The 13,141-nt window shown below is 39.9% G+C and overlaps 1 protein-coding gene across 2 annotated transcripts; it reads right to left on the bottom strand.

The window, feature by feature from the left end:
• Positions 1–2,465: 2,465 nt before the first annotated feature.
• Positions 2,466–12,290, bottom strand: LOC130909857 (dickkopf-related protein 3-like). 2 transcript variants are annotated; one of them, XM_057826770.1, is made up of 4 exons: positions 12,058–12,290; positions 11,808–11,982; positions 6,161–6,362; positions 2,466–2,626 (listed from the first exon to the last, which is right to left on the bottom strand). In XM_057826770.1, exons 1-4 carry the CDS (start codon positions 12,208–12,210, stop codon positions 2,566–2,568), a joined length of 591 nt encoding a protein of 196 aa, XP_057682753.1. In that variant the 5' UTR covers positions 12,211–12,290; the 3' UTR covers positions 2,466–2,565. The 2 variants fall into 2 exon arrangements, with proteins under 2 accessions (XP_057682753.1, XP_057682754.1); XM_057826771.1 differs by lacking the exon at positions 2,466–2,626 and having other exon boundaries at positions 6,157–6,362.
• Between the last annotated feature and the right edge of the window lie 851 nt (positions 12,291–13,141).

Raw genomic sequence — 13,141 nt, 5'->3', positions numbered from 1 at the left:
TCATGTCAATTTCCCGAACTAGCGTTTTATGCTCACTTGCGGGCGAGGGTGGTCCACTTCCCACCCAGAGCGCTTCCATTGTGGGCCTTCTGACAAAAAGCCTTGTGTGCTGCTTGGACATTCACTTTCAAATGACCACCATCTCTCGGGACACCTTTTGTAGGGATGGTCCTGATGGACATCACTTAAGGAAACTAAAACTTAAAACCTCATCTTGTTTAAGATTTAACAAAACAAGACCAAAAACCACAACCACACTGCAAAATTTATCACGTCTTAATCAGATTTTTTTTTTCTTAAATAATTTTCAAATAATTTTCTCTATCTTGTTTTGAGTGTTTAAGACTAGTGAACAGATGAATGTGTCTGATTATTCCACTTACTTTAAGTGAATATTACTATTTGATCTTATTAAGCCCATGCATTAAAAAGTTGGTTACTTTTCACCCAAATCAAGAAAAATGTGCTTTCAAACAATGTTTTGAATAGTATCTATTTTCTGACCTTTGAAAGCTTTTTTCATGATTACTAATTTATTGCTTGAAATAAGTATGTAAAGCGTATTTTGAGCTTAATTTCATCATAAATTGCAAGAAATCTAAGTAAGATTTACTTAAGGCAGTGGCAGATAATTTCACTGATTTCTAGTAGATTTACACCAAAAACAGGGGAAAGTAACTATGTTTAAGGTGGTGTGTTTTTGCAGTGTACAGTGGTATAAAAAAGTATCCGAACCTTTTGGAATTTCTCACATTTCTGCATAAAATCATCAAATGTGATCTGATCTTTGTCAAAATCACACAGATGAAAAAACTGTCTGCTTTAACTAAAACCACCCAAACATTAAAAGTTAACTTCAACCAGATGCTTCCTGTAGCTGCAGATCGATCTGGCACATCGATCAGGACTAATCTTGGCCCATTTTTTTCCCCCTACAAAACTGCTGTAGTTCAGTCAGATTCTTGGGATGTCTGGCATGGATCGCTGTCTCTAGGTCATGCCACAGCATATCAATGGGGTTCAAGTCTGGACTCTGACGTGGCCACTCCAGAACATGTATTTTGTTCTTCTGAAACTACTCTGAAGTTGATTTACTTCTGGGTTTTGGATCATTGTCTTGTTGCAGCATCCATCCTCTTTTTAGCTTCTATTGTCTGACAGACGGCTTCAGGTTTTCCTGCAAAACATCCTGATAAACTTCTGAATTCATTATTCCAATGACTGCAAGTTGTCCAGGCCGTGAGTTAGTAAAACAGCCCCAAATCATGATGCTTCCTCCACTACGCTTCACGGTGGGGATGAGGTGTTGATATTGGTGCCACCATTTTTCCTACACACATGAAGTTGTGTGTTACTCCCAAACAAATCAACTTTGGTTTCATCAGTCCACAAAATATTTGCCAAAACGTCTGTGGAGTGTCCAAGTGCATTTTTGCGGATATTAAACGAGCAACAATGTTTGTTTTTTTTTTTAGACAGCAGGGGCTTCCTCTGTGAAGTCTTCCCATGAACACCATTCTTGGCCATAGTTTTACATACAGTTGATGTGTGCACAGAGATATTGGACTGTACCAGTGATTTCTGTAAATCATTAGCAGACACTTGAGGGTCCTTTCTTACCTCTTTTAGTATTCTGCGCTGAATTCTTGGCGCCAATTTTGGTGGACGGCCACTCCTTGGGAGATAAACAACAGTGCCAAACTCTTTCCATTTGTAGACAACTTGTCTGACTGTCGACTGATGAACATCCAGACTTTTAGAGATGGTTTTGTATCCTTACCAGCTTAATACAAATCAACAATCCTTGACCGCAGGTCTTCAGACAGCTGTTTTGGCCGAGCCATGATGCACATCAGACAATGCTTCTCATCAAGACAATTCTTACCAGGTGTGTGTTTTTATAGTGGGCAGGGCAGCTTTAAACCACTCATCAGTGAGTGGGCACACACCTGACTTCAATTATTTGGTTTCACTTACTTATTTTTCCCCCTTCTGTCATTGTTTGCATGCTATCCTCATTAAAGTATGAAAGCCTGTAAATGTTTGGGTGGTTTTAGTTAAAGCAGACACTATTTTTACATCTGTGTGGTTTTGACAAAGATCAGATCACATTTGATGGGGATTTTATGCAGAAATGTGAGAAATTTCAAAAGGTTCGGATACTTTTTCATACCACCTTACAGCATGATACCAACTGCTAACCAACTGTGTTAAGTGAGAGAGTCGGATTCCTGCAAGCAACTGGAAACTTAACCGCAGTGGCGCCTCGGTGCCAACTGCATCTGATTAACATCTGAATAAAACGTGTTGATAACATCTGATGGCAGCTCGCGTTACAGCACGTACCGAACTGTCTCGCAAACATGTCACCTGGTTTACAAAAAGGACCAAAGTGGGGTTTATTACGGGACACATTCAGTTTTTTATTGCTTTTTTTGGAGTACAGCAGACTCCAGTTATTATGACAGTGCTTCTGGTTAAAAAACATGAAGAAAACAAAATAACTTTTATATACACAATTTTGTACAATTCAGTTAATAAATAGTATTAGTATTGAGCTTGGTTTTAATTTTTGGGCACTTGGCACGTCCAGCTTGTGCGCTCCATCTGGTAAATAAAATCCCTCCTGGAAGACAAACAAGTAGAAGTCAGGGTATGTCGCCATGAGAATAATCCAGTAAAAAATTGGACTTTTCCAATGAGAAATTGGAATTTTCATGTAGATCTTTTTTTCTCGAAAAAAATATATAATTTAGTTTATTTCAACTATTGTTTTTAAATAATGTATGTACTTATATATATATACATATATGAATGAGTATGTGAGTACAAACACTTATACCATAATTTTCGGACTACAAGGCGCACCTGACTATAAGCCACCACCCACCAAATTTGACACAAAAACAGCGTTTGTTCATAGATAGCCGCACTGGACTATAAGCCGCAGCTGTCCTCACTGTATTATGGGATATTTACACCAACAGATATTATCCAGTAACATTTTATTTGTCAGCGGCATCATGAGATGTCATAAGTCCAAATGAAGCACTATGAAGCTTCGAAGCAAATGGTTGCAAAGCTTCATTGCTTCAAGAAGCTTCATTTGGCCATCACTGCTCCCTTGGAGGAGACAGTCAACCTCTACTGTAAACCTGCTGTAAACACTGTTGTCGTCCAACATGCCTCCTAGCATGCATTGCAGCGCTACTGATGAAAATAACAGTCAAAATTCATGTTCTATGCTAATTATTTCTTCAGTTACTGTTCCAATTGTTTCATTAATTGGTGGTTATGGTATTTGGTTACACTTTAGTTGACAGTGGCGCTGTCATAAGACCATCATAATTATGACATGACATTGCCATGAGCATGAATGACTGCTTATGACAGATGATGATTTCAGACTATTTATGTTGCCTTCCACCCTACAGATCTCTCGCACACCCCATAGCTACTGGATGTAACCCCAGACCATGATTTTTCTACCACCAAACTTCACTGTTTTCTGAGTGAATCTCGGATCCATGAGGGCTCCAGTAGGTCTCCTGCAATATTTGCGATGACTGTGGTGTAATTCAATGGAAGATTCATCTGAAAAATCCACCTTTTGCCAATTTTCCAGTGTCCATCCTTTTGACAGGCTGTGGGCCTTGGCAAATGCCACACAGTTTTTTAATTTTCTGCACCCTGAGAGATCTGCAGGGTGGAAGGCAACATAAATAGTCTGAAATATCAACAAATCTTAGCTGCCTCTTACATTCCTAACCATAAAAAGGGACACATTTTGCAGCAGGATGGTACTCCATCGCATACTTCAATCTCTACCTCAAAGTTCCTCAAGGCAAAGAAGATCAAGATCCTCCAGGACTGGCCAGCCCAGTCACCAGACATGAACAGGATGAAAGAGGAAGCATGGAAGACGAAACCCAAGAATGTTGATGAACTCTGGTAGGCATGCAAGACTGCTTCCTTTGATGTTCCTGAAGACTTCATCAATAAATTGTATGAATCCTTGCCAAAGCCCATGGAAGTCATACAAAATATTACATTTGGATCTCACAGCACCACTACTTAATTCGCTTATGTTATGTAACATGTTTTTGTATTTGAAAAACATTTTTTGTTCAATTTTCGCTCGACTTTCTGTAGGCGACAAAACTTTTGTCTTGTCAAAATTTGACCTTTATGTCTTCATTAAATGATAAATCTTTTTTCAATGAAACATATATTTTTGTACATTCAACATCATTTGAAAAGGTCTTAGCTTTCATATGAGTCATTTCTGAAACCAATTGAATAATTAAAAGTCAGGTTATTAGCAATTGTTTCTACAAAATGGATAAGCGACAAGACTTTTGTCAGGGACTGTACACTGTATTATCGTTCTTGTAAACAAATGAGTGTCTTTATTACCCATTGCCTGCCATTAACAACGATGAGGACTGGCTTTGAATGCTCATGTTTGAGTCGCGTTGAGAGTGCTAGGCGTCCAATTCATTTTGACTGGCGACCCCTCCCAGTCAACAGGAATTGGTTGTCCAGTGCCGCCAATTAGTTAACATTGACTATTCTACTGGAAAAGGAAGATAGCAACCTGTTGCTACCTTTTTAAAGCATTATATCAATTCTTGGTGGGAGTATGTGTCACTATATCCATATACAATTGTGGTCAAAAGTTTACATACACTTGTGAAGAACATAATGTCATGGCTCTCTTGAGTTTCCAGTTATTTCTACAATTCTGATTTTTCTCTGATAGAGTGATTGGAACAGATACTTCTTTGTCACAAAAAACATTCATGAAGTTTGGTTCTTTTATGAAATTATTATGGGTGAACAGAAAAAAGTGATCAAATCTGCTGGGTCAAAAATATACATACAGCAGCACTAATATTTGGTAACATGTCCCTTGGCCATTTTCACTTCAATTAGGCGCTTTTGGTAGCCATCCACAAGCTTCTGGCAAGGTTCTGGTTGAATCTTTGACCACTCCTCTTGACAGAGTTGGTGCAGTTCAGTTAAATTTGATGGCTTTCTGACATGGACTTGTTTCTTCAGCATTGTCCACAAGTTCTCAATGGGGTTTAAGTCAGGACTTTGGGAAGGCCATTCGAAAACCTTAATTCTAGCCTGATTTAGCCATTCCATTACCACTTTTGATGTGTGTTTGGGGTCATTGTCCTGTTGGAACACCCAACTGCGCCCAAGACCCAATCTTCGGGCTGATGACGTTAGGTTATCTTGAAGAATTTGAAGGTAATCCTCCTTCTTCATTATCCCATTTACTCTCTGTAAAGCACCAGTTCCATTGGCAGCAAAACAGCCCCACAGCATAATACTACCACCACTGTGCTTGACACTAGGCATGGTGTATTTGGGGTTAAAGGCCTCACCTTTTCTCCTCCAAACATATTGCTGGGCATTGTGGCCAAACAACTCGATTTTTGTTTCGTCTGACCACAGAACTTTCCTCCAGAAGGTCTTATCTTTGTCCATGTGATCAGCAGCAAACTTCAGTCGAGCCTTAAGGTGCCGCTTTTGGAGCAAGGGCTTCCTTCTTGCACGGCAGCCTTCTCAGTCCATGGAGATGCAAAACACGCTTGACTGTGGACACTGACACCTGTGTTCCAGCAGCTTCTAATTCTTGGCAGATCTGCTTTTTGGTGATTCTCGGTTGAATCTTCACCCTCCTGACCAGTTTTCTCTCAGCAGCAAGTGATAGCTTGCGTTTTCTTCCTGATCGTGGCAGTGACAAAACAGTGCCATGCACTTTATACTTACAAACAATTGTTTGCACTGTTGCTCTTGGGACCTGCAGCTGCTTTGAAATGGCTCCAAGTGACTTTCCTGACTTGTTCAAGTCAATGATTCGCTTTTTCAGATCCATGTATGTATATTTTTGACCCAGCAGATTTGATCACTTTTTCTGTTAACCCATAATAAAGTCATAAAAGAACCAAACTTCATGAATGTTTTTTGTGACAAAGAAGTATCTGTTCCAATCACTCTATCGGAGAAAAATCAGAGTTGTAGAAATGACTGGAAACTCAAGAGAGCCATGACATTATGTTCTTCACATGTGTATGTAAACTTTTGACCACAACTGTATTCTCACACCTGTACTCCTGGAAGGAGACGCTACTGTTGCAGTACTCACTCTCTCCTGCGTGGAGCAGCATTTTCCCGACACAGAAGCCCCTCATCGCATGGGCAGATCTGGTTGATGCTGAATGCCAGCCCGCCATCTGGCACGTAGCAGCCATCGCCGCGCATCAGCCGCCGCTTGCACACGCGCTCGCCATGGTGGCGAGCACAGCACATGGATGCCCCGCAGTCCCGGTCTACCTTGCACCGAGCGCCTGCGGAAATTGAAGGCGCAGACTGTTATTGAACGAATTTAAAAATTGTGAATTTAAAAGTTGCAACTGGAATATCAAGTAAGAAGAATGTAAGTACGGATTCAGCTATTTTGTAAATTTGCATTTATCACTATGTTGTTTTGTTGCGGTTGTTTTTCAGGTTTTTCTGAATACAGGTTAACAAAAGTTAAGGGAACAAACATGAATGAATCAAGATACCACAATGCCCTGATGTGAGAGTCACAGTTTCAGATTTTTTTATGGTACAAAAATGGGACAAACACAAATAATTGAAGACACTTGCAAAGAGTAACTCTCACAATGACATTTCTAACTTGGCCACAACCCACAATGGCACATATACAACATGGGGGGGTGAATGCAGATGAACGGAATTAAATGCAAATGACTTACTTGACATAGAAGTACAATAAGTTACAGGCTTGGTTATGAAAATCTTGTTTTAATTTTGCGTATTTTCTGACTATAAGTCGCATCTGAGTATAAGTCGCACCAGCCAAAGAATGCACAATGAAGAGAAAAAAAAAACAACATAAATTGCACTGGAGTATAAGATGCGTTTTGGGGATTTTTTTTTTTAATTGATCAAAAACCAAGAACAAACATTTTACTTTAAAGTGATAATAGTAAATTAGGCCTCTATTAATATAATATATTAACAGTTGTTATAATGACTATAGCCAAAAGGCCTTAAAACACTAGCGTCAGCCCAGTGTGAAGAGCGGTCCGCGGCAAGCGCAAAATGGGAGGATCCAGGTAGCCTAATACTATCAGGAAGTGAAAAGCTGCAAGCATGTTTACCATAATCCCAAGAACCAATGCGTTTATTTTTCATTCTTGCACAAGATAACAGAGACTTTTCCTATTTCAAAGAGAAAGAGACATTATATTAGCTGTGTAAAGAATTTTACGAGTTTCGGTGAGAAGTGAATCGTTTTATTGTTGTTCGTGAACTACTTTATCAATAGTGTTGCACCGATACGATTTTTTGGGCCCGATACCGATACCTGGCTGTGCAGTATCGACCGATACCATTCCGATACCACTCTGTTTGCAAAAAAAAAAAAAAAACTATATATATATATATATATATATATATATATATATATATATATATATATATATATATATATATATAGTATTTATATATATATATGTATGTATAAGGGATGCAACGATACAGTTAAGTCACAATTCGGTACAATTTTCGATACAATTCAATACATTTAATGCTCTGAAACAGAAAATACAACTGTTTTTTTTTTTTTTTTTGCTGTTGATGTTTTTTTATTTGTAACAAGCAAAAGTAACAATGCCATCATATAAATATGTACAGGTATTGACCTGGTATGCGCTCATGTACCAGCTCAGTTGATTCGGACACTAGGGTTAGGGTTTAGTAAAACCTTACCGGAACTTTACGGGCTCTGGACCTAGTCAAGTCCGGTACGTTACAGACACATGCTACAGTGGGGCAAATAAGTATTTAGTCAACCACTAATTGTGCAAGTTCTCCCATTTGAAAATATTAGAGAAGCCTGTAATTGTCAACATGGGTAAACCTCAACCATGAGAGACAGAATGTGGAAAAAAAAACAGAAAATCACATTGTTTGATTTTTAAAGAATTTATTTGGAAATCATGGTGGAAAATAAGGATTTTGTTAATACCAAAAGTTCATCCCAATACTTTGTTATGGACCTTTTGTTGGGAATAACGGGCCCAAACGTTTTCTGTAACTCTTCACAAGCTTTTCACACACTGTTGCTGGTATTTTGGCCCATTCCTCCATGCAGATCTCCTCTAGAGCAGTGATGTTTTGGGGTTGTCGTTGGGCAACACGGACTTTCAACTCCCTCCACAGATTTTCTATGGGGTTGGGATCTGGAGACTGGCTAGGCCACTCCAGGACCTTGAAATGCTTCTTACGAAGCCACTCCTTTGTTGCCCAGGCTGTGTGTTTGGGAACATTGTCATGCTGAAAGACCCAGCCACGTCTCATCTTCAATGCCCTTGCTGATGGAAGGAGGTTTTCACTCAAAATCTCTCGATACATGGCCCCATTCATTCTTTCCTTTACACAGATCAGTCGTCCTGGTCCCTTTGAAGAAAAACAGCCCCAAAGCATGATGTTTCCACCCCCATGCTTCACAGTGGGTATGATGCAATTCAGTATTCATTTTCCTCCAAACACGAGAACCTGTGTTTCTACCAAAAAGTTCTTTTTTGGTTTCATCTGACCATAACACATTCTCCCAGTCCTCTTCTGGATCATCCAAATGCTCTCTAGCGAACCGCAGACAGCCTGGACTTGTATTTTCTTCAGCAGGGGGACACGTCTGGCAGTGCAGGATTTGAGTCCCTGGCGGCGCATTGTGTTACTAATAGTAGCCTTTGTTACTGTGGTCCCAGCTCTCTGTAGGTCATTCACTAGGTCCCCCCGTATGGTTCTGGGATTTTTGCTCCCCGTTCTTGTTATCATTTTGACGCCACGGGGTGAGGAGGGAGTTGAAAGTCCGTGTTGCCCAACGACAGCCCCAAAACATCACTGCTCTAGAGGAGATCTGCATGGAGGAATGGGCCAAAATACCAGCAGCAGTGTGTGAAAAGCTTGTGAAGAGTTACAGAAAACGTTTGGGCTCCGTTATTGCCATCAAAGGGTACATAACAAAGTATTGAGATGAACTGATGGTATTGACCAAATACTTATTTTCCACAATGATTTGCAAATAAATTCTTTAAAAATCAAACAATGCGATTTTCTGTTGGGTTTTTTTTCCACAAACTGTCTCTCATGGTTGAGGTTTACCCATGTTGACAATTACAGGCCTCTCTAATATTTTCAAGTGGGAGAACTTGCACAATTATTGGTTGACTAAATACTTATTTACCCCACTGTGTTATAGTGCATAATATTTATGTGCTTACTTCTTATTGATCTGAAGAAATGTTGTATAAAAGTGCTGAGAACAATCTTTACTGTTTGTAAAGTGAGGCGGGGCACAATGTTTATTGCTGCAGCTTTCTTAGCAGCTATATTTACCACATGAGCCAAATATCCTATTGGTGGTCCGAGTCCATCTGTGTCACGTACTGAATTAACAGTATTTGCAGCATTATCAATAGTCACTGGTATGGATTGATTTGGCCAGTTTAACTTCCATTCAGTCCTGGCAGCTTTAAATTCATCAATGTAGTATATGGACTACGTGTCACTCTGGGCTCACGCAGCTAATGGCATGGGATCTAACATAGAACATCTAGGTTGCTATTTGATGATATCTAGTCTGTGAGCCCGAGAGTTGGCACGGGATCTAACGTTGCACATCTAGATTGCTATTTGATGATATCTAGTGTGTGCGTGCGAGAGTTGACATGGGATCTAACGCAGCACATCTAGGTTGCTATTTAATGATATCTGGTGTGTGTGCGTGAGTGTTTTCTGGGAAATAAGAAAGAAATAGATCAAGAAAGAAAGTTAACAAACGCCACAAAGGTCACTTCTGCTCATTACTGCACAACACCAGCAGATGAATATCGACTTTCATAAACAGGACGAGTTTGAAGTACGGCACTCTTAATTTGCCACTCATTTTTCATCATGAAACCGTCCCACGGTCTTGACATTTCTGATCCCAACGTCGTCACTTCAGTAGATACTAGTGAATGACATATTTGATTGAGCAGCGTATCATCGCGGATTAGCGTTGTTTTGCGAACACACTGATTACTGAAGACAAAGGGGTTTATTTCGTTTGGTAAATTAGAGATAAAATCATATGGATGTCATGCATCGGGATATGGGAATTTCGCTCACTTGGGGAGCACAGTACAGTTCCGTTCAAGTGATGCCAGTAGGTGGTATCGGCGCCCTAAATGTTGGTACTCATCGACACCGATGCCACCAATTCGGGCCGGATCGGCGCCCCCTGCTGATACTGGTATCGGTATAACTTTAATTTTCATACAAACGCACATCAAGGTACCATTTAGCTTAGCAAGGAGAGGTATGAGAGTCATTTTTCGAGTGTCCCACAGCTCGCGATACTTTAAAAAAGCGCATTTGTCAAGGTTTCATTGGCCGTGATTTGCGTATATCCGTCCGCCGAAAAAGCCGTTATACTCTAACGCCGTTATTAACAACACTAGTTGCCGCTGAGCCCTTTACACTAGGCTGCCGCTAGTTTGAAACGGCCCTGACAAATGCAACATAACAGGCTGAGCGGGACGAAAAACATACACAAGTGGCACTTGAGAATAAGTCGTAGGCCCAGTCAAATTATGAAAAAAGTCGGGAAAATACAGTACTTCATGTATTGTCTCAAACACGATGATGTAAATTCATCCCTGTTTGTCATTTCCGTATCTTCGTTTTTAAAATATTCATGTCAGTTCTTTAGCATTTTTTTTTTTTTCGTCTAAGCCTAAATTCGGGGGGGGTAATTGGCAACACTTTCTAATAACTATCTGTTATAACTAGTCAATACATCATTACTAAACTATTGATAAATGACATATTGTCAACTTGTTAAGTGTTTATTAGCACTTTGCCGTGATGTATGGATGTTAAATAAATTCAGTTTATCCTGTGTTTAGCACAAAAAAATTCCCAAACTCATGGGTTTGTATGTTTTGCTCAGTATGTGTGTTTCTATGCATTAAACAAAATGTTCAACATTTAGTATGTGGTATTTCTTTGGTAAAGTACGGCACATAGAAAGTCTGTGGGTGGAGCAATGTTGAGGTACAAAAATTTTATATTTTAAATATCACATAATATTTCTGTATCTTGAACTTGAACATCTATCTGCTGCTTCAAAGCTTAGTAAATGATTAGCACACTATTAACAACTGATCTGTAAAGTGTGAGTGAATATATTAAGTATTAGTTTTAAGGTTACATATGTTATTGGGGTGTTATTCTAAATTAGCACTTGTTCCTCATTTACTCACAATTAAGAAAAGAGGAGTAGTTGCAACTTTAGAATAACGTCTAAATAAATAAACTATCAACTGATACATAAGAAATCATTAGTTCGTCGTTTACTAATAGCTTGTTTATGGTATATTACTAATTTATAAGGTGTAGGTAATAAATCATTGATATACGTACAGCTTACAAGTCATTTGTTACTCATTAACCATCAATTTATTTATGATATATTATCTATAAAGCATCATTATTAAATTATTAACAAACTGTTAGCAAACAGTTATCAAATCAATAAAAAATAATTCATTAACAGTTTATTAATCATCTATTAACTAGTTATAACGGTTATTATGAAGTGTTACCACAAATTTTGTGTTATACTGTTCTAAAAACATCTACATACAGTATAAATAATCAGTTTTTCATTTATAAATTAGTTTTTAATTTTTTAATTTTCAAACCAAAATGGACAGAACAGTAACTCTCTTCACCTTCTTGTCCATTGGGAATGCTGCGGTGACACTTCCCAAACATGCAACTGAGGCCCCGCACGCATTGCGCGTCCCTGCGGCAGTAGTGCCCCTCCCCGCGGAGTGGCACGCACAAACCAAAGTGGCGGTCGCAGGAGAAACCTCGCCCGCAGGCCCTGTCATGTTCGCACGCCGCCTGTGGACAAAATAGGCATTTTAAGACAATTTGTCAGAAATGACTTTGAATTATGACAACCACAGCAAGTATTACCGTGGAGGCTCTGGCAGGGGGCGCGACGTCCCGCAGCGCCAAGGCCCCATCTTTAGGCGGACTATGGGGCATGTTGAGCATCCACGCCCAAATGTGAGCTTCAGCCCATGTGAAGCATAAACACAAGCTCGCCATCCACACGCAGGGCAACATGGCCAACAAAATTCAACCAGGTCAGGACGACACGAGACGACTTTTACGACTTGTGGTCTGTCTTCTTGGCGGCAGCTGCTTAAAATCCAAACGTCAGCAAGTGACAGTGACCGGGCTCCTCTTGCACTTTTATAAGGCTTCAGATTGACACCCCCACTGGCACCCCCTTCTGGTCCCCCCCGCTGGGCTGTTTGTCCAAGTAGCGAAGGAGGAGACAATTAGTTGTTAATGGATTAGCTAAAATGCTGAGACACCGCCCAACATCCCCCCCGAAGAGAGGAATGGCGCAAGAGCAGTACCACCGATGTTCACTTTCTGACATAAACAAATAAAGACGGCGCGTTTCACTGAGTGCTGGACCCCCAAAAACTCCAGTGCCCCCCCACCTCAGACCACATGCCGAGAGCAATTTGCTGGAGTGCACCCTGCAGACGACCCCATGATCTCATTAAATGTAATTACCATCAGCTATTAGTTCTCAGGGGGGGAGAACGAGAGGGGGGGTTAGTTGGGCCTGAGAAAACTTTTCAGATTCATTTTTCTTGGCAAAGCCTTTAACTTACTCTTACACATGTCTGCATCCTTCATTTGTGACAAAGACGACAAAATTATTTACATGGCACTTTCCTAAAATTTGTTATATACAGTATATTATGTTGCACTTTTATGGACTGGGGGAAAAAAAGCAAATTAGTCATGTAGCACTTTTTAAAGGGAACCACTGTCTTGAAGTTTTCGTTTTTATACAATTAAGTGTAAAATTTGTTTAACTAGTAGGTCGCCATTGTTGTTGACATTGTCAGGCTGTGACGTCACTGGGTCACGCTGCCGAGTTTCCAGAGTATGACTCTAGCGACATAAACATGTAAGCTGTTCAGCCCTTTCAATTTGACCCCGAGAGGAACATTAATGAGCATGACAGCACTGTCGA

Source organism: Corythoichthys intestinalis, chromosome 21, assembly GCF_030265065.1.
Source record: "Corythoichthys intestinalis isolate RoL2023-P3 chromosome 21, ASM3026506v1, whole genome shotgun sequence".
NCBI classification, from domain to species: Eukaryota; Metazoa; Chordata; class Actinopteri; order Syngnathiformes; family Syngnathidae; genus Corythoichthys; species Corythoichthys intestinalis.
Note: the sequence above shows the minus strand (reverse complement) of the source record. Positions and strands in the feature narration are given on the sequence as shown.